General features: G+C 38.6%; 1 protein-coding gene across 1 annotated transcript in view; it reads left to right on the forward strand.

Moving 5' to 3' along the window:
* Positions 1 to 21,406, forward strand: part of aqp9b (aquaporin 9b) — a 31,192-nt gene extending 9,786 nt beyond the window's left edge. Inside the window, exons 3-6 of the mRNA XM_036584390.1 lie at positions 3,662 to 3,799; positions 4,784 to 4,902; positions 9,302 to 9,519; positions 18,290 to 21,406. Of these exons, the coding sequence (XP_036440283.1) occupies positions 3,662 to 3,799; positions 4,784 to 4,902; positions 9,302 to 9,519; positions 18,290 to 18,458 (644 nt within the window). The 3' untranslated portion in view covers positions 18,459 to 21,406. The remainder of the gene's footprint in view (positions 1 to 3,661; positions 3,800 to 4,783; positions 4,903 to 9,301; positions 9,520 to 18,289) is intronic.
* The last annotated feature ends 490 nt before the right edge of the window (positions 21,407 to 21,896 follow it).

The raw sequence follows: 21,896 nt of genomic DNA on the forward strand, positions 1-21,896 counted from the left end.
GCAATTTTCCTTGAGCTTATAGTCAGTGATCAGCTAGGCCACTCTTCACTGTGTCAGTGGTCACTGGTCAGCTAACCGACTTTTCTTGTGGCTAGCAATCACTATCCATAGTGTTGCATTAGCAGCCTGAGTAGGCGAGTTAGTCCAGTAACCCATGTGACCAGGGGAGGCTTACACGCCCAACGCTGACATGTGTGATGATGATCATAGGTATTGAAGTAATGAGCTTTTCTGGGGCGCAGGACCCAAGCAGGGCGGGGCAGGGGGTGTGTGGGGAGGAGGCACGAGGGAGGGAGAGGCCACAGTTTTCCGTTTGTTTTTCCCGAGGTTTAGAGGGGCCGGGAAGAGGAAACGAGGGCAAAAGCAGGACGGTTTTACTCGTTGTGTAGTGGAGTTAAAGCAGGGTCACTCCTACGCCATACAGTGGCCTAAGAAGACTAAGGCAGATTATGTCAGAGCCAATTCCCATAGACTTTTTCAGCCGGTTGTTGTGGACAATGTTTGTGAACAACAGTATGGTTTAGCTAGAAAGGAAGAGAGTTTATCTCTGCTGTCATATCAGAACCTCGGTTTTGCTTTTTGTATGCATAACCATTACATAATAAATAGCTCCAGATCCTTAAGTGCAATTTATTTTCCTTAAACACTGTTATTAACAAAATTCCACTATAACAGGCCTCAAAACTAATTATAACATCAAGCTTTTCGGTGTACACTTTGCTTTTAATGCAGCTTCCATTCACTTCACTTTTCAGGAAATCTACAGGGATATTTTTTCACACCTCCAAAGTTCAGTCTTAGACATTGGTTGTACTTTCTGCTTCTCACACTAATCCCAAGCACAAATGTCTGTCTCCTTTTCTCAGTAAGGCATCTTAACAGCTACACATCCTTTCAGACCCACAGTGCTGAGTCGTCTTCTCACAGTGGAAGGATGGACAGACACACCTGTGGATGTTTTCAGATCTGAAGCAGCTTGATTTTCTCCTCTCTCTCAAAGATGAAAGCTTTAAGTGCTGTTTATCTGAGGGGGCAGTTTTGGTGTCTACCAGGTTTTGCACAGTTATTATGAGTCTCATTTCTTTGACCTCCAGTTTTAATGTGTAGAGAATGTAACAGCTCAAAGCGGTCAGGCCAGTAGAGATGACACTTACATTAGATGTTGGTTGATGGCCTCAAAGGCTTCCATTGATCCTAATAGCTGATAATGCATCTTCCAACCAACACATGTTGGTCATCATTGTGCTTTTAACCACCATGCAATCAATGACCACAAAATATGGATTATTTAAACGTGGTGCACCCAATCTATCAGCAGTTTTGACCCATTAGTAAATCGATAGCTACAGTGGGCAGTGGCTGCTGAGGTTAGGAACATCAACTTATTCTGGTTCTAATATCTAATATACTCTACAGGGACAAAAGTATTGGGACACCTACAGGAGCTTTTATGACTCCCATTCTAAACTGAGGTATTAATATGGATTTGGTCCCCCCCTTTGCAGCTATAACAGCTTCCACTCTTCTGGGAAGCTTTCTCCAAGATGTTGAAGAGTGTCTGTGGGAATTTTGGCCCATTCATCCAGAAGACCATTGGAGGTTAGACGCTGAAGTTGGACGAGAGGGCCTGGCTCACAATCTCTGCTCTAGTTCATCCCAAAGGTGTTGGATGGGGTTGAGGTCAGGGCTCTGTGAGGGCCAGTCAAGTTCTTCCACACCAGACTCACCCAGTCATGACTTTATGGACCTTGCTTTGTGCAGTGGGACTCAGTCATGCAGGAATAGAAAAGGTTCTTCCCCAAACTGTTCCCCCAAAGTTGGAAGCATAGAATTGTCCAAAATGTCTTGGTGCTGAAGCATTAGGATTTCCCTTCACTGGAGCTAAGTGATCTAGGCCAACCCCTAAAAAACAACCCCATATCATTATCCCCCCTCCACCAAACTTTACAGCTGGCACTTTGCAGTCAGGCAGGTAACGTTCTCCTGGCGTTCCCCAAACCCAGATTCATCTAACAGACTCCCAGATAGAGAAACGTGATTCATCACTCCACAGAATATGTTCTGTAACTTTACGTGTTCTGACACTTCATGGATGAGTTGCTGTGGCTCCTGAACACTTCCACTTTTCAATAAAACTACTTACAGTTGATTGTGGAAAATCTAGAAGCTTGCACTGGTGGCATCCTATTCCAGTACCAGGCTTGAATTCAGTGAGCTCTTCAGAACGACCCATTCTGTTACAAATGTTGGTAAAGGCAGACCTGCATGACTAAGTGCTTGATTTTATATACCTTTGGCAATAGGACTAATTGGAAAACCTGAATTCAATGATTAAGAGGTGTGTCCCAATACTTTTGTTCATGTAGTGTATGTTTAGCTGAGACACAATCGAAGTCATTGACTCACACATCAGTTGAACTCCATGTTAAGTCATTAAACACCATTGTGTTGTTCATGGAATAATCTTTGGCTCTTATGTTGCTTGGCAATCATAGCCTATATTTAACAAATCACATTGAATAGAATTAATAATACTAAATTAAAGTATTTATTAAACACTATTTTGTTAACATTTAGAGCAGTAAGCCGCTCAAGACTATACATTACAGTGATTTTAGTCCACTTTGCGTCATGCCTACATTGTAAAAAATTTATGTAAATTTGAAACAGAAACACTGCAGTAATCTATTGTATTTCTAAAACAACCAGTTGCTGTAATGAATTGCACATTCTGGGAAATACAGGTCAAATTTCCTTATAAAGAGGTTAAAGTGTTGGATTTTAATGTAATTAGCTGTTATTTGTGGTGGGTTTGGGGGATGGGGTGTTTAGAGCTTCCCAGCATTTATTGTGATTTTGTCATGTTATGTTAATTAACTTCTATTTTTTTTTCATCTACAGTTCATGCCACAGGAGTTTTTGATCATAATTGATCATTTTTATATTAAAATTGCCATTTGAAAAAGGGCATTTTTTAAAATCACAAGAGCTACAATTTTAATTGCTTTATAATTCAACATTATCATAATTCAGCAACTTAATGTATCGAAAATAATAGCATTTAAATCACAATATTGCTAAGAAAACTCATATTTTCCCCAAATTGTTCGGTCCTAGTGTTTTGTGTTTCAGTTAATAATTCATCTCCTAATGTGATTATTAATAGATATTTGGTTACTGCCATCTGTGTAGTCTTAATCAGTGATGTAAGTGCAGTAACTGCTGTAATGTGATGTTCAGTTCACAGTGTGATTGATTAACAGGATCATGCTGTTGTGAAAAATAGCATGATAGTTCTCTTAACTATGTAACAGCATGCATGAATGTTCAGTGTGCATAAATTCATCGTGCCTGCTAATATTTTTCCATGTTACTCCACACAATGTAACAAAACTGAGGGTCCACAGGCAACCTAGATGCACATTAGAGCTGTACATTAGAAATGCAGGTGTGTAGAAACACCACATTTAGATATTTTACAGTATTGTAATGAGTACTGGTAATGAATGGTAAATTACTGGAGAAATGATTGTACGTAAATTTCTGTAATTGTACATTATTTTATTTTTTTACAATGTAGCAACACCATTTAGCTGTGGTAAAATCACTGTAATGCAAGGCCTCTCATGTCTCATTGCTTTAATGTCTCTCTGTGTTGCAGGAGGGCATGTTAACCCGGCTGTATCACTGGCTATGGTGGTCCTGGGGAAGCTATCGCTGAAGAAATTCCCAGTGTATGTGGCTGCACAGTTTATCGGAGCTTTTGCTGGATCCTGTGCTGTCTTTGGGCTTTACTATGGTGAGTGAACACTTCATAAAACCCACAGATAGCAGGGCAGTAGACTAGCGCTTGAATGTTCACAGAACCATATAAATATCAGCTCAACATCTCAAACTAGGGCATATTGTGTTATACTGTATTTACACACGTATATACAGCAGCAGAAACACACTGAGCTCTTGTTTCTCTACAACATTAGACTTTTTTAAAAGCTGCAAATGATCAGGTTTTTTGTTGGTTTGTAATAATATGTTAAAGAAAACAGCATCACACATAAATATTAGTGAGTGAATAAGTGACAGTGCTAGCTTGGGAATAAAGCCAAAGGATGCGCTTTGTATCTCAATGTGTGATGTCAGCACTCAAACCTTTCAGCTGTTAAAACCAGCCTTTGGGCCAAAAGAGTCTCAGTCTGAGCTTTTAATTTGGAAAAAAAAAACTTTCATGTCATCATTGTTAAAACCTTTTCTTCACACCACTGAAGACACTTTAGTGCTGAAGCTAAATATAACTATAAATATGAGGGATTAGCGCATAGCAGCTTTATGTTAACAAGACTTTCTTACTTAACTAAAAAAGTACATAATTTGATGAAAATGTACATTTCTAAATGTGTCCCCAAACTTTTGACAGCCATTGTGTATACAGCTCGCACTCTTAAAAATGAAAGCGTATTTGTATGATGCCATAGAAGAACCGCTTCTAGTTCCCATAAAAATACTTTTCAGTGGATGATTCCTTGGAAAACCATGTTTGTGTATGAGAGGTGTGAGCACAAAGACCCTCCACGTAATGTAAAGGTTATTGAAAGAACCCCTAAAAATGGTAAAGAACCTTTACTTTATTTGATAAGTCTTTACAGCTTTAAAAGGTTCTTTGAGCTCACATATCCTTTTTAAGAGTGCACAATACTGCATGGCAAAGTCACGTTGTTTAAAATGACCAATACAACATTAACTAATGAGAAAAGCTGATAAAAACAAGCACCTCTAATTTCTACAGATGCCTTGATGGACTACACGAATGGAGCGCTGCTGGTAACAGGTGAAAACGCCACAGCAAATATATTTGCCTCCTATCCAGGAAAACACCTCTCAGTACTAAATGGATTTATTGATCAGGTGAGAAAACATTTTATCCTATAAATAATAACGGGAATTCCTGGGTTTGTACGCAGCATCAGTGTATATGATCACCGGAGTTCAAGTTTATTGTTGATAGTTATGTAATAACTATATTTCCACGTACAGTATGAACAGTAGGTACTGGATCTCCTCCAAAGGCTTCTGTGTGCATTTGAGCATAATGAACAACACGGACATGCATGAACTAACCACAGCTCCATTTGAGTGTGCTGAGTAAAACACGTGTGCTTGGGAAAACCGCTGTTCATTCATCTTTGATGCTTACTGTCCCAGCCTTAAAATGCACAGAGGTAAAAAGCTTAAAATATTCAGAGAGTCGCCTTTAGAGGGTCATAGTGGAGAGAGGGTAATCACTGGCTAATGAGCTGATGTTATGTTCGCTCAGTATCTTTACTTTTACACCACTATTCAGTGTTTCTATTGTTTTAAATTAATATTTCTAAGAGAAAAAAACGCAAGCTGTCTATCAATATGACATGTATGTAAATGTAAAACTGCCTCTCATTTATCGTCTGTAGTGGAAACAACTGGGGATGTTTAAAACTAGACAACTGGGTGCATCTTATCTGAGTCATTCCTGAGATCGGTGCCAAACAGTCACGCTAATTTATATATTTTTTTCAAATCAAGAAATCCGTGTTTTTGTCCTCCATAGTTTCAGTTTATATTACTCTTACCTAAAGACAGTTTTTTCCATTTTTATATTAAATAAGAAATGACAGTGATAACTAGAAAAGGAAAGTTTATGAACAAACTTTAGTTAGCTGGACAAAAGCCAACTTATAACGCTTCAAAAGTTAAAGCAGGTGCTCTGTTGATTGTTTTTGACAACTTGATTGGATTCATATAGTAATTCCAGGCAGCTTCTTTGGTGTTTCTTGAGTATTTTCAGTTTGTTGTTAGGGCGTAGCATGGTGGTTATTTAGGCGGTTGCTAAGGTGTTGCTAGGCCATTGCTGTGGTATCCCTGGTGGTTGTTAAGGTGTTTCTTGGTCATTTCCTATGCAATTCAAGGTGGTTGTTATGGTGTTGCTGGCCTGTTTCTATACTATGCAAGATGGTTGCTAAGGTGTTGCTAGGCCATTGCTGTTGTCTCAGGTGGTTGCTAAAGTGTTGCTGTGGTATCCCAGGTCATTGTTACAGTGTTTCTAGCCTGTTCCTATTGCTAAAGTGTTGCTAGGCCATTTCTATGGTAAGCCAGGTGTTGGCTAAGGTGTTGCTAGGCCATTGCTGTGGTATCTCAGGTAGTTGCTAAGGTGTTGCTGGCCTGTTTCTATACTATGCAAGATGGTTGCTAAGGTGTTGCTAGGTCATAGCTATGGCATTCCAGGTGTTTACTAAGGTGTTGCTAGACCATTGCTGTGGTATCTCAGGTGGTTGCTAAAGTGTTGCTGTGGTATCCTAGGTCGTTGTTACAGCGTTGCTAGGCTGTTGCTGTGGTATCCTTGGTGGTTGTTAAGGTGCTGCTAGCCTTTTCCTATGCTATGCAAGGTGGTCACTAAGGTGTTGCTACACCTTTTATGATGGTATTCCAGGTGGTTGCTAAGGTGTTGCTACACCTTTTATGATGGTATTCCAGGTGGTTGCTAAGGTATTGCTATCATACTTGTATGATGGTGACACATGAAAGGTTTCAAAAACATTTCTCTACAGAGCGTATACTGACTGCGATGGAATCAGAGGTATGAGCATTATATTTTATATAAGTCCAGTGACTTCCAGGATGTTGAGCAACCCTTTATTCATTCATATGGAAAAAAACATGCTTGAACAGTATAGGCTGTACCTGAGCAAACAGTGTACTTGGTCTTACAGTCTCTAGCAGGAGATTGCATAACTGACACAAACAGAAGAAACCCAGGGCAGCGGGATTAAACCTTGTTGCCAAAACTTTGAGTTTTGGGGTCAGGAGAGAGGAGCTGTAGGATCTGACCTTCATCTGCGAGCCTTTTCTTTAGTTTAACCTTTATTAAAGTAAGATATAAAGACTGGGGCAACTTAGTTAAATGTGTATGTCAGGATGAGTGTTTAATTGCTTTTTAACTGGTCATATATTTATAAATGTTATGTTTTAAGAAATTTTTTGCTGAAAATATGTGAATCAGGACAAATCTCTGCAATTCTGTACCAGTTTAGAGGAAATTATCTTCCACCAGGCGTCTTGAGACTCGGCTGTTTCCTAAAGAAGCTACTTTTCCCAACACTATTGTCACTTACGTCACGCTTTACCGATTTAATTCCAAATTTTTCCCAGCTATGTGAGTACATGAATTCTTGTCCTGGAAAAGCTGTTATATTTTGTAAATGTTTGTGCAGCCTTGAGCAGCCTGTTTCTAGAACTTCCCAGTATTCCTTGCAGTTTTGTCAGTTTATGTTAATTACCTTTTATTTCTTCATCTACAGTTTATTTCACAGGAGTTTTTGTTGTAATTTTTGTTTCAATCCCCAAAAATGTTTGATGTTTCATGGTTTCAGTTAACTAGTTTATCCGGTAAAGTTGTAATTAGTATATCTTTGGTTTGCCACCTTTGTAGTCTTAATGGCAGTAATTTTACACTACATTTTTTAATGACCTTTTTAGAGCTATGCAAACTTAAAACAAAATTTCTGAATGGGTTAAGATATTTATAAGTACTATTGTATAAGTCACTATTAATAAAGCCACTCAGGGGTCGGCAACATCTCAGTTCCTGTTGTGGCTCCACAGCAAAATTAGATTTATAGGTAAAAATAAAATAATCCTCCTTTGCAGTAAAATAAAGCTCTGCTGATCATTCAACACAGTTTTAACAATAAATGGTCTTAAATGCTGGAGTTAATGTAGAACTACTAATTCTTCCTTTAACCCTGGTGCACAGACTGCTGGTCACACAGCAACACAGACAACAATCTTGCCTGGCTAGTAGCTAACAAAACTGCAAAGAGAGAGTTTTAAGACGAACATCGATAATTTGGAGACTAATGCAACTGGAGATGAATTATTTGCATTTATAATCACTTCAGCTTCAGTTTCCTGGTACGTTTAATCTGCAACGAGAAACTGTCAAACACTAAAAAGTCACAAAGCTGAAGTCGCTTCTCAATCATCAGCTTCTTGTTTGAATTTTCACTTTCCACCTTAAATAGTGCAACAGTTAGCTACATAGCTAGCTACATTCTGGCACCTCAGGCACCATTTAAGATAGAACAGGAAAATTCAAACAAGTTGCTGGTGAACGAGAAGCTGATTTATGCCTTGTAAAAAGTCGAATGTTAAAAGACATTTTAGAAGAAACTGTTCTACTTTTGAGGAAAAGTTTCCTGCTGGAGATGTGAGAAAAGCAGCTACAGCTGAGCTAAAGCTTAAATTGGAGCAGAGTAGGTCTGTGATTTTGTTTATGTTTTTTAGCCTATTCTAAGACGTTAGCACATACTGAGACATATTTACAGCCAAGATGGTAAAACATTACTTCAATAAAATGGTCATAAAATGTTGTGGCTCCCAAGGTGGTTCGATTTTTGTTGAAACTTGACAAAATAGCTCTTCCTAACATTTGGGTTGCTGAACGCTGGACTAAAGAATAGGTTTAGGCTACTTTCCTTGTTCCTGCCAGTTAGAGATGTCCAATTTAATACACATGGATAATGTGAGTTTGTAGATTTTTAATCAAATGTTTGACCTTTTGATTTAAATCCAAGTGGTCAGTTATCTGATTACAGTTACATATGTTTGAGGTTCTATTTGCTTATTTGCTTATCTGAGCCTATAATACATTTCCCCTTTCCTCAGATCTCATTACTCAGTTTAACGAGTGTACTGTGAAAATGTTTTTAAGTATTGTGATATATTTAAAGTAAAATAATAATGAAAATTGATAGGTCTGGATACATTTTTGAAAGAAATTACTAGCTAGGTGTGAGTGACAAAATGTAAAACTATTGTTAAGACTTTAAGCAACATATTTATATCCATCTCACGTAATAACTGCCTGTGAGGGAGCTTGTAGAGGCATTAAACTCTTCAGACTTCTGGTTCCTATCACCTCCACTGTGAACAATTCTGGCTGGGCAAGTTTCTGAAAAACAGATCATTTCACATCAAACGACCTGAATGACTTTGTTTACATCTTATCCATTGATTCATGCAGAAATTTTAAGAAATTGGTGGAATTCCCCTTTAAGACCATATAAGTAAATGTAAATAGTCACATAATTCATATTAGTTACTGAATAATATGTATTAAGATCAATATAGAACCTTTTAACAATATAACCCTGTGTACATAGACATGTGTATCCAGTAGCGTTTCTCTCACATGATGAGCGTCCAGTTCCACAAACACACAGACAGCGGCAGTGTTTTTCAGTGGTGTAATCATTACTGCTTATTGACACAGGTGATCGGCACAGGGGCGCTGGTGCTGTGCATTCTGGCCATAGTGGACAGGAAGAACATGGGTGCTCCTAAGGGGATGGAACCGCTGATCATTGGTCTGACCATCCTGGCCATCGGAGTGTCCATGGGGCTGAACTGCGGATATCCTATTAACCCTGCACGAGACCTGGGCCCCAGGCTCTTCACAGCCGTGGCGGGCTGGGGGATGGATGTGTTCAGGTACAGCAAACATACCTTGTGACCTCTGACTTATGACCCTGACTTTAACCTGTTCCTTACGTCATGAGCAGTGCACTCAGAGAAAAATTAACTCCCAAGAGAAACACATCACCAAAAAACATGTGTAATCATAGGTAGTGATGGCAACATTGTTGTTAATATGAGAATTATTAACCCTTCCAAAATGCTGTGTGTCCGTTTGCAGTAATTTTGGATATGCAGTTGTATGCAAAAATTTAAACAGGCATTTTTATGCAGTTTTAGTGCACAGTTGCTATTCATTTAGTTTAATGTATTGGGGAAAAAAATAAAAAAAATATGCCATAACTTTTGCACAGACCACATTTTGTGTTTATTTTTTTTTCTCCAATATCTTAGGTCAGGAAATAAACAATAACTGTGCATTAAAATGTGCAGATTTGTGTTCTCTGTAGAGGATGTGTACTTACTTTTTCATGTAATCTGACCAAGGGCACCCAAATTTTATATACCACTGTAAAGAGTTTGAAAAGACAAAAAAAAATTCTGATAAAGGTGGTATTGATCATAATAATTCTGGTATTACATGTGAAGCTCCCTCCCAAAAAGAACACTAATGAAAGTGCCTTTTAATGTGTTTTGGAAATAAACCCTTCAAATCTAAATTAAAATTTCATTAAAACACCTTGTGAAGCCCACATTTGAAGTGCTAGTTTGGAAACTGATTTACACGTTTTTTTGCCAATTTTACCCCAATTTTACCCCAATCAGCCAAGACGTTTGCTTCTTTAGGCTACGAATAGAACCTTAAGTGCACCAACTTCATGCTTAAAACCATGCTAAGTTATAATGTAATCTCAAATAGACTTGCTTATGTGGTTTCTTTCACTTTATGACATACTGTTATCTATAAAAATTGACAAAAACACAAAGTACAGCTAGAAACAGAAGTAGCAGCTATGTTGAAGCATGTTTTTAGCAGACAATAGTAAATCATACAGTATCAGAAACTACGAAAGAAAGTTTATTTAAGATTATTTAATAACTCATGATGGTTTGAAAGAACTGTGTGGGATGTAGGCATGGAGTTTGTATGCTAACCTAGCCATTATAAGCTTCCGTTACTTGTTTGCTACATTAGCCATTAGCTATATAATTACAAAGGAAAGAAGCAAACCTCAGACACCAAACATGTCTTGGTAAATCAAAAACATTTGGCATAAGTTGTGGAGTTGTGGAAAATTGTGGAAAGTTGACTTTTTGCCAAAATAATATTAAAAATTATTGCTAAAGCTAACAGTCTTCCTAATGCTAATGCTTACCCTTTACGTCCTGGGTTAAGGTTTAGGTGGTGTTTAGCAGCAGAGGGTAGGAACTAGCTGGATTTAATCAGTAAAATGTTGAAAGATGTGTAATTTCCTGAGTATTTTCAAATAATTATACTTAATATTTAAGTATATTTGTGTGAAAAGGAAACTACTTTTTACACAGTTGCAAACATTTAGTTGCTAAATGTTATTAGTGTTTAATTTCCTTTTGTTAGTGACAGTGACAGCGTCTGTACTGCTTGTGATTGTTCATAAATCTCACTTTTGAGGTTTATCATTTTATTTTAGACCTAAACAAGCCTTAAAAGAGAAGAATTGTGATAAAAATCTATATTTATTCCACCAGCAACACACACACACACAGATAGACACTTGTTTATGATCCAGATGGTGCAGCTTGTTCCCAATCTGTGTGCTGTGTTGTCACTGTGGCTATAAAGGGGAGGCCAGTATCTCAGTGTGCTAAAGTGCAGTACGTGCTTTAACTTTAGTAGCTTTATTCTGTGCCTCAGGGCCAGCAGAGAGCCCACCCACACACAAGGGAGCGAAACACAGATCCTAGCACAACACCCCTCTCTGCTCTTCTGACAGAGCCAATTAATTTTTCAATGCTCTTCTGTATCTCCTGCATATTGGAAAAGGCTTGAAACGTGTGCGAGGAGACACAGGGGTCGCATTCTCTGCACATAAATATTCCAAACAGCCTAACCGAAGTGGAGCTGTGTTTCATTCACTGTCTATTTCTGCTGAAACAGAACGGTCTCGCTCTATTTGGATGGTCTGCTATAGAGGATCTACAGATACTCACTTTATTAACAAACTATATAGAGGAACTTAGATAATTCTCAGCAACGTTCAGATCCAAGTTTAAGGTAAGTTTTAAGATTAAGTTTAAATAACTTTAGGGGTTCGTATTAGAACCAGGCTCAAGACAAATGTTATGTTCTGGTTCGAGCCTCTTTCTGAAATGGAAATCAATTAGATATTTGTAATGATATGATTAAAAAAATAGTTTTCTCCATAATTCTGTTATCAGGTTACGTAGGACACTGTTGGCTTTCTCTGTAAAATGTGACTCTGCGTTGAGCTGCTAGCGAGCAATGATGGGAGAAAAGGGAGGGGTTAGAAACCCTTCCTGTCAAAACTGTTCATACCTCTCCATAAAGATGGTCGTGCAGAGATAAAACAGAAAACTGCAGCTTCCATGTCCAACTGTCACCATACAATAATAGGATTTATTCACAATAAAAACACTTTTGCTTGCTCACCTGCGAAGATGAAAAGTTCACTTTTCAGTATTGTAAATTTTTGTAAATTCTCATCAAAATATATTCCACGAATGTTACTAAAGATAAAAATGCATAGCTCGACTGAGGGACCCCCAAAATAGATGGAAATTGCAGTCAAAGTGATGTTAATGGATGCTTAATTGAATATAAGGGTGTCATGACTTCAATTCTACTTTGAAAAACTTACAAAAAAATATTATAATAGTTTTTGCCTCTCATTTACCATATTTCATGAATATCAGTCAATGATCAAAACTAAGTGTCTGGGCATATCATATCATAGTAAAGTGGGCAGGGAAGGGGTGGGGCTAATGCTATACATGCTCCCGAATTCTCCATAATGTAATATGAAGTTAAGATGTAAACAAAGTAATTCAGAATGGTTTGCTGTAAAATGCTCCATTCTAGAGAAACTTACAGAGTCAGAATTGTTCACAGAGGTGCTGATAGGAACCAGACGTCTGAAGAGTTTAATCCGCTTGTTGTAAGGCGAAGAAAAGTTATTTTTTCAGAGTGACCACTATGTTATTGTTATCAACACTACATATAAAAACTGATGCATGTAGGTTCACTGGTGATTTTGGATAGTAAATAAAAAGGCTATATTTGTGTTGTAGACATGGCGACCCTCTGGTTTCTATCAGCACCACTGTCAGGTTTCTGTACAATGAACCATTTCACATCAAACCACTCTGGACAACATTATTTACATCTAAATGAATTAATTATGCAGAAATTTTACAAAATACATGAATTCTCCTTTAAAAGACTGGCCATTTTCTGAAATTACTCATAAATTCTCTGGGATTGCAATTTTTGGCATCTATCTTTGATAAAAAATCTTCACTTCAGAGTCAAAAATGGTATCAAACCTGAAAATATGTGCACCATTACACCCCTACATGAATATAATTTAATGACAAGCATCTGCAAAACATTTACAGCAGATCATCCAGATAAACTGTTACCAAAACTTCCAAAGCTTCCACCTCTGCTTCAAAGCTGCCGGCAAGAACGCTGTGTTTTTATTTACTCATGATAAACATCCATGGTCATTGCGCAGGGGAAGAAAGCAGAGCTGTTTTCGAGGCATATTTACAAAAGAAATGTTACATAACTGGTCTTGCTCAACAGTTTAAAGACACTGAGAAAAGTGGACAGTAATATTTTGAATGCCAAAAGTATTTTGAAGTTACATCACAAGTTTCAGCAGAGGGCACTCTCAGCTGAATCTGTGTATTTCTGAAGCGTTTGCCGTTTTTGACCCTTTTATGCTGATACCGAATGTACACAAGCATGTAATCACTAGTAATCTGATATACTCCATGTTCATGTCACAGACTATATGGTAAATCTGGTACAATCACCTGTTTTGAAGCAAGGATTAAACAACAAACAGTTTAATCTTATCCAGAGCACAAAAATCACCAAACCAACATAAAAGATGAGCTTGAGGCAGTGAGAGGGAAAGGAAAGAAAAAAGTGCACTAAAAAAGGTGCACTTTGTAGTTCTACAGTTACAGCCTGTAGTCCATCTGTTTCTCTGCATACTCTGTTAGCCCCCTTTAACCCTGTTCTTCAGTGGTCAGGACCCCCATGGACCCTCACAGAGCAGGTACCATTTGGGTGGTGGAACATTCTCAGCACTGCAGTAACACTGACGTGGTGGTGGTGTGTTAGTGTGTGTTGTGCTGGTACGAGTGGATCAGACACAGCAGTGCTGCTGGAGTTTTTAAACACTGTGTCCACTCACTGTCCACTCTATTAGACACTCCTACCTTGTCAGTCCACCTTGTATATGTAAAATCAGAGACGATAGCTCATCTGCTGCTGCACAGTTTGTGTTGGTCATCCTCTAGTCCTTCATCAGTGGTCACAGGACGCTGCCCACAGGACGCTGTTGGCTGGATATTTTTGGTTGGTGGACTATTCTCAGTCCAGCAGTGACACTGAGGTGTTTAAAAACTCCAGCAGAGCTGCTGTTTCTGATCCACATTATATTCGCATTGAATTACTTACATCTTGATAATTGAATTATATAGAAATTTTGAAAAATTGGTTGAATTCCCCTTTAATAGTTTTAACACTACTCTTCCACTCAGATTAATTTAAAACATTTTCAGCTTCAGGAAAGAAACAATCACAGCCCCACCCACCAGATGATCAGGCTAGTGTTTGTCAGACTTTTCACTACTTAGTGAGGTTTCCATAATTTCTTGGTCTAATAATCCTAATTTACTGCCACCACCATTTTCACTGCAGGTTCATTCTGAGGAGTTCTGTCAATGTTTTTGGCTGATGGAGTTGATGGAGGAAGGAACGTTCAGAGACGACTGTGGCTGGCTGAGAGCCGTATCAGTCATAATTTTGCAAATAGTTACTTATATGGAAATTATAACTTATACACTTAACTTAAATACTCACAGTGGCCTGAAGTTCACTCACAATGTCTGAGTGAAGCCGTCTGAGCCCACTCATATCAGGCTTAACTGAAGTGAGGCACAGACGGAAGGGGGGATCAGGGAAGGTGTGTGTTTGGCCACGTGTGGGTGGACTGAGTGTGTGTGTGACGTTAGAGAGGACGTGCTCACCCTGGAATCTGGAGAGTAGATTAGAGCTCTAATCCAGGCTTCATCCTGTAACACACACAGGAGCCACTTAACCTCTTAAACCCTAAGGGTCTGTGTGTGTGTCCCCACACTGGAGGTAACTGTTTACCAAAAAAGCTAATTTACAGAGTTTGCCCTTTACCCTAAAAGAAGCTGATCAGCCAGGACAGGTTTGTTGTCTGACTCCGCTTCTTTACTTTTGCACTGGAGCTATGATTTCACCAAGAAGATTTTGGTTGTATGCAAAACAGCATAAAACTGTACTCTACATATTCTGATCAGTGGGCTTCTAATGGTGGTGTACTATTCTCGACATACTGCTTAGCATGCTATTATGTGGCTTGGGGCGCATCTATTACTTTTTAGCCAAATTAGCTAGCATAGCAGCTGTCCCTAGGTTAGACACGCTTTGCAGGATGTTGTCAAAAACCCCATTTAAGCTATTGAGAAATTGTAGCAGTATTTATTTAGAGTCACCACATAATGTTGGCTTTTCAGTTTAAAATGCTAAACCAGATCAGCAACATGAGGCTCTTTTACTGTCCTGTTGTGGCTCCACAGCAGGATTACATTTTTAGATAAAAACAAAATAATCCTCCGTTACAGTAAAATAAAGCTCTGCTGATCATTCAACACAGTTTTAACAATAAATGATCTTAAACACTGGAGTGAATGTAGAACCGCTAATTCACCCTTTAACTCTGAAGATCGGCACTGACTGCTGGTCACACAGCAACGCAGACAACAATCTCACCTAGCTAGTAACTAATGAAACGGCAAAGAAAAAGATTTACATACTACAAAAAGTTGCATACTACAGTTTCTGGTGAAGTTGAACTGGACTTTCACCAAAGTTCTGTAAAGTTTGTTCAGCCAGCAACCAACGGTTAGCATGAAAGCGTGAATTTGTGAGTGGAGCTTAAATGGCTCTCATAGCCGCATAACTTAAATTTTAGTTTTATAGTACACGCTTAAAAAAGATGGTTCTTCAGGGTTCTTTAATGAAGGCAATAGTTCTGTTTAGAACCATGAGTTCCATTTCATGCTTAGACGGTTCTTTGCATAGTGAAATGCTTCTTCGGATTGATGGAGAATGTGTTGTATATTGTTCTATATAGTACCTTTTTTGAAAATGGTTCTATATAGCACCAGAAAGGGTTCGTCCATTGCTACAAGCTTGACATTCCCTGATGAAAAAAGCAGCACAGACCTGCATGCATTCCATGCTGGTCTCAGCTAGGTTATGCTGGTCTACTCCTGGTCTGGTGCTGGTTTAGCTGGTCACCCAGCATACCAGCATCCAAAATACAACATATTGCTGTCGTCGGAAGAAAACCTCGTATCTCGAAAATGGTAACTTTGGAAACAAACTTCACTTTTAATGTAGGTCAATGGAACCAGACTTTTTTTCCAAGTCATTTTGGGCCATTTCTTTTAGTCCATTTATCATGAAATTTGCACACAATGTAAAAAAACAACAGGCATTTTCAAATTACATAAAAAACTGAAAAACAACAAAATTGGAGATTGAGATTTTCTTCCGACAGCAGCGATATGCTGGTTTTGCTGGTGATCAACATATCATCTTCCAGTGCTATTGACTAGCATACCAGCATCCAGAAACACAACATATGCTGGTTTTGCTGGTGACCAGCCATGCTGGTCTATGCTGTTTTTTTCTACCAGGGCCATAACAATAGCAGAACCCTTTTTGGTGCTATGGAGAACCAATGCCTTTACTAAAGAACCCTTGAAGAAGCATCTTTTTTAAGCGTTTTAAGTATTGCACAGTAGTTTGAGAAAAACAAGTCTTGATATAAATAACTTTAGATAAATAACGAGCCTAGGATTGAAGAGGATGAGAGCTTAACACAACCCCATCAGGCTCAGACACTTGTTTACCTGAGCTTCGTCTCAACTGGGCCATTAATTCAGTCCTCTACAAGTAAATTGATCTGATTTAGCATGGCTAAACCTGTAGCGCAGTGCCAGTGGGAGGGATGGTGATTTACCTGGCCAGCCCTTTGACCAAGTCAACAAAAACAGAGAGAGGGCACGCTGCCTGGACCACTGGGATGCAGACCAGCATGAGGAAAGCCGGGCATCACAACAAACCTACAACTCTGTCCAACGTGATAATCTCACAGTAGACATGGTGGTAGCAGCAGTGGTGCAGTTAAGGCCTGTGTTTATTTGGCTAGCCTCTTCTGGTTAAACTAGGTGTTAGCTTTATGGTAAAGGGCTGGGTCAGTGAATCTACAGAGGAGGTTACATGGTGAGGTAGGGACACTGAAACCCATGCATTACTGAAAATATAGAGTCACACTACTATTAGAGCTAGACAACTGAAACATGAATCAAGCTGAACTCAACACAGCATGTATGTAAAACTGTGTTATGGTCCATTTTAATTGAGACCTGTATCTAATGTTAACCTGTGTGTACTCATAGCTGACATTAGCCTGTAACTTATCTGCAAGTGTGTTCATAACGGGCGAGTATATGTTAAACTGTGAGTGTGTGAATTCATAACAGATCCTTCTTGACAGCTACACATCCTTTCAGACCCCTAGCACTGAGTTGTCTCCTCACAGTGGAAGGATGGACACAACACCTGTGGGCCTTTTTGGTGGTCTACCAGGCCTTTCACAGCTGTTAGGAACCCAGCTTATATATACGCTAGATTATTTTCTTTATCTCTTTGCCAAGTGTTGTTATAGTTTGGCAGGTAGTTTTGAGTCATAGTTTATGTGCTGTAATGTGGGTTTTATATTGAATTATTATAGTTTCTCTGGTATTTTACTCTTGTTTTTGCCTTTTTGTGTTTGCTGGTTTTGAAAGTATGTCTATCATGTCTGGGATTAGTTTGCCTGTGTTCTGGCCAGGGCAAGCTCAAGCAGAGATGCTTCTAGGAAGGAAAAATTACGTACTTCCAGCCTGCTTCTTCCTCACCTGCTACGTTACAATCTTTAAATAAATATGAACTCCAGTTTTCTTTACATTTCTCCTTCCTTATGCAGGTGGATTGTCTTATATCCTGTCTCCTCAGAAAGATCTCCTGAAAATTAATAACTTACCGAATGGCCATTTTTACAGGACATTAAATAAATGAAGGTTGGCCTCTTGGAGGGGGGGAGCAACGCTACATGCAAGTCTCTTGGAAGCTCTGTTAGACTGTTTCTGGAGATTGTAGGATTGTAGCTAAGCTGTGCTAATTCTTAGCATAAGCTACCAGAGGAAACAGTTGGTGGTTGTAAGCCTCACTATAGTGATATAGTGGGGCATAATCCTTGATAGATGCCCCTCAAGCTGTAACCAAGACCCCTAAAATGAAAATCTGGCTACGTCACTGCCTGTGAGAGTGTATAACTTGAACCCGTGTGTTTGTATTCATAACTCATGCTAACTATCAGTTGCGTATTCATAAGTTATATTAAGCCCTTAAAATTCCAGGCTTGTTACATACTAAGGTTTATTATTTAGCAACTACAGGGTCTTCAGTGCAAACTGGTTGAGCTTTTCTTATGTTAAAGAAGTTAACGTACGAGTGTTGCTGTCTCCTCAGGGCGGGGGGCTGCTGGTGGTGGATCCCAGTGGCCGGGCCGATGGTTGGCGGAGTGGTGGGAGCTGTGATTTACTTCTTACTGATCGAGTTGCACCATCCGGAGCCTGAGAAAGAAAACGAGGAGGAGAACAAGGTCAAGGACAAATACGAGATGATCACCATGAGCTAAAGAGAAGAAGGGAAAACTAACAGGACGCGCTCTATTCGTCTGCAACTGAAGCAGGCGCCATTGTACAAACCTATGTCTGTTTTCTCGTTCTCTCTTTTTCCTCTCTCTTCGGCCAGAATGCACACAGGACTGTGTGTCAGTGCTTTTAATACATGTTACCTGTAAAGGAATGCTCCAGCATTTATCAACCTAAACTGTATCTGCCTCATTGGTGACATACATTGTTTTTTTTATTTTTATGAAATCCCATTGATTCCAAAAACACTCACAGTACTGTGCCAAAGTCAGAGACCATGCTTGCCTTTCTTTAATTTACAGTCTTACTATTCATTTTTCAGTTGATGTTTCTGAGGAGATTAGATAAAAGATAATCCACTTATATAAGGAAGTAGAAAGTCTAAGGAAAATAAGTGACAGAAATAGGAGTTTCCAGAACTAGAGTTCAAAAAATTAAAAGATTCAGAAAAATTGGGACTCCTGACAACCACCTGGAAGACCTGGTAGACACCAAAACTGCCCCCATCAGATAAGCAGCACTTAAAGCTTTCATCTTTAGAGAGAGAGGAGAAAATCAAGCTGCTTCAGATCTGAAAACATCCACAGGTGTTTCTGTCCATCCTTCCACTGTGAGAAGACAACTCAGCACTATGGGTCTGAAAGGATATGTAGCTGTCAAGAAGCCCTCAGTGAGAAAAGTTCATAGACAAGAAGAAAAATTGCACTAGACCACCAAAATATGTAGTAAGGTTTTATGAACTGATGAGATCTATAGAAGTAACAGGCTGTTTGTACACGGCCGAAGCATTAAAAACTCTTCTAACCGCATCAAGAACCACCAGTTACGAAAGAATCAGTGTGTACAAGTTTGGGGATGTATATCAACGTCTGGAGTTGGTGGATTGCTTTTGATGGAAGGCATGCAGATAAGTACAAACAGTTTCTAATTGAATTTCAAGATAAGGACACCAAGGTCCACTGCTGGTGTTCTCAGAGTCCAGACCTCAACATCACTAAACGTTACTTGGACCATAAGAAGCAGAAAGTGCAACCAACTACTAAGACTGAACTTTGGAGGTGTGGAAAAATATCCCTGCACATTTCTTTGAGAAACTGAAAGCAAGTCTCCTGCAAAGAATGTAGGCTGTAATAAAGGCAAAGATTGGACAAACTAAAAACTGAAAAATATATATTTAGTTGTTTGCACAGTACTGTACTACAGTAACCAATGGGCAGATGCTGAAACACAGTCCCATTGGCTTCTATTATAAGTATGTTTTGAGTTTTTTTAAGTACTGTCATGGAAAACACACTTATGCTACAGAGGTATGCTACAGATGCAGCATGTAGACATTAGGTTGAAAAATGTGGTAACACTTTATTTGGAGTGGGTCCTTTGTAGATGATTAATAAACTGTTAACAGATTATCAGTAACACATCAACAACATATCAGTGAAGTAGCAGTAGTGAAGCGTCTGAATACACTGAAGTAAATATCTTGTAGTTGTTCTGTTGATACATTACTTACATTAAGTAGATGTTGTTAATATGTTACTTCCATTACTCAAAATCTAACTTTACCAACCTTACACAAAACCTAACCCTAACCCTGGCCCTAATCCTAACCCTAACCTTAACCTCAACCCAAAACCTAACCCTGGTCCTAATCCTAACCCTAGCCTTAACCTCAACTCCTAAAAATGAAAATCTTAATTTTTATCTAATTTAATCCTAATCCTAATTAGACCCAATCCTCATGTTTTTGACATGTTACTAAGAGTCCGTTGAGTGTTTGTTTCATCTAAAAAGGACAACTCAAAATAAAGTGTCCCAAAAATCCTGGTTTATTCCTTTAAGAAACAGAACATTTGCTTTTTGCCCTGAAAGCATAAAGCACTATTTTCGCCAAGTGTACTGTTACCATAGTATATAATGAATAGTATGTAAAGCATGATTAGTCCTATGAGCAGATTTATGAAGTTTGTATTTGAGAATTAGCACTTCTTACTCACTTCTTACTCACTTCTTACTCGTATCTGTCTTTTTGTATTTGTTTTAAAAACACATGAAACAGAACTGGGGGAATTCTTGTTCAGGAGTAGCAAATCCAGATGAAATAGCAGTATTTAGAGAAATACTCACTCTCTGTGTCGATATAGAACATTTATTTTTCAAAAACTGCTACAGTATAGAGCTCGTCTGTTATGCAGCTTCCATTAGGCATGTCCATTTTCCATGACCGAAACATGGAAAAAGGTTTGACCTCATAGAATAAAGTAACAAGGCATCGCTATGATGGCAGCAGGACGTGTATTAGGATATTTTTAGTCACTGTTGAAGTTAATGGTGCTCTCTGTATGGGGTGAGCCGTCCACTCTTGTCTGTGAATCGTCAATAATTTAAAGCCATATGCACCTCAACTCCACTCACACTGAACAAGAGGTTCACAGACTGTTGGGTTTGGATGCATCAATGCATGTACCGCTCTTTTCCACTGGCTATATACTTAAAAAAGTGATGCACTTGACTGACTTCATTCAAATGTGTACAAATGTGTAATATATATTGTGTGGAAATGATGTACACGTCTTCAATGAAGTAAATTCAATGCTGCATGTTGTTTTTCACTGTTTTCTTATCGATTAAAAGGAACCGAATGGGCGGGTTTGAGTGGAGTTAGCTGATCTAAGGGCAAAGGGTGGGCAGCTTCCTAGGGAATATCAAGGCCAACAACCTGTAACAGGAAAACAAATATGGTGGACCTGCTGAAAAATTAAGCTCTCAAATAAACCTGATGCACTACTGATTGAGCTCTGAAGCAGAAAATGACACTTCTGTATTATTTTATTATCATTTTTACTATTATGTATGATTTGTAGGTGGCTATGCACTGGAAAATGTGCTAATTTACATGATTCAAATGTGCACGTGAATAAAATATTTTACAAAATTTTGCCTTTTAGTTCTTCGTTTGGCAGTGACTGTGTTGATTTAATACAGTTGTGTGCAAATTCCATGCTTTGTTGGTTTTTTAAGTGAAAATAAGTAACATATCCTCTTCAGAGAACACATTTGTGCACACTTTAATGCACAATGTCAATTTCTATTTATTTGCTGCACTGAACATATTGGAAAAATCAAAACCGAAATGATTAAATGTTTTTAATTTTTTCCAAAACGTGAAATTCAGCAAATAAACAGTAATTGTGCATGAAAATGTGCAGAATGTGTTCTCTGTAGAGGATTATTAACTTATTTTTTACATAAAAAAATCAACAAAACGTAATTTGGCCAGGGGTGTGCAAACTTTTGACTGAATATGACTATTTATTTTATTTGTGTGCACATTTGAATCATACAGAAGTCCGGAGAGGCCATGAGCTGTTGCTATAACTTTGCAAATTGTTATCTTGATATAATGAGTTAATTATCTTGTGATC

This window comes from Colossoma macropomum, unplaced genomic scaffold, assembly GCF_904425465.1.
Source record: "Colossoma macropomum unplaced genomic scaffold, Colossoma_macropomum, whole genome shotgun sequence".
NCBI classification, from domain to species: Eukaryota; Metazoa; Chordata; class Actinopteri; order Characiformes; family Serrasalmidae; genus Colossoma; species Colossoma macropomum.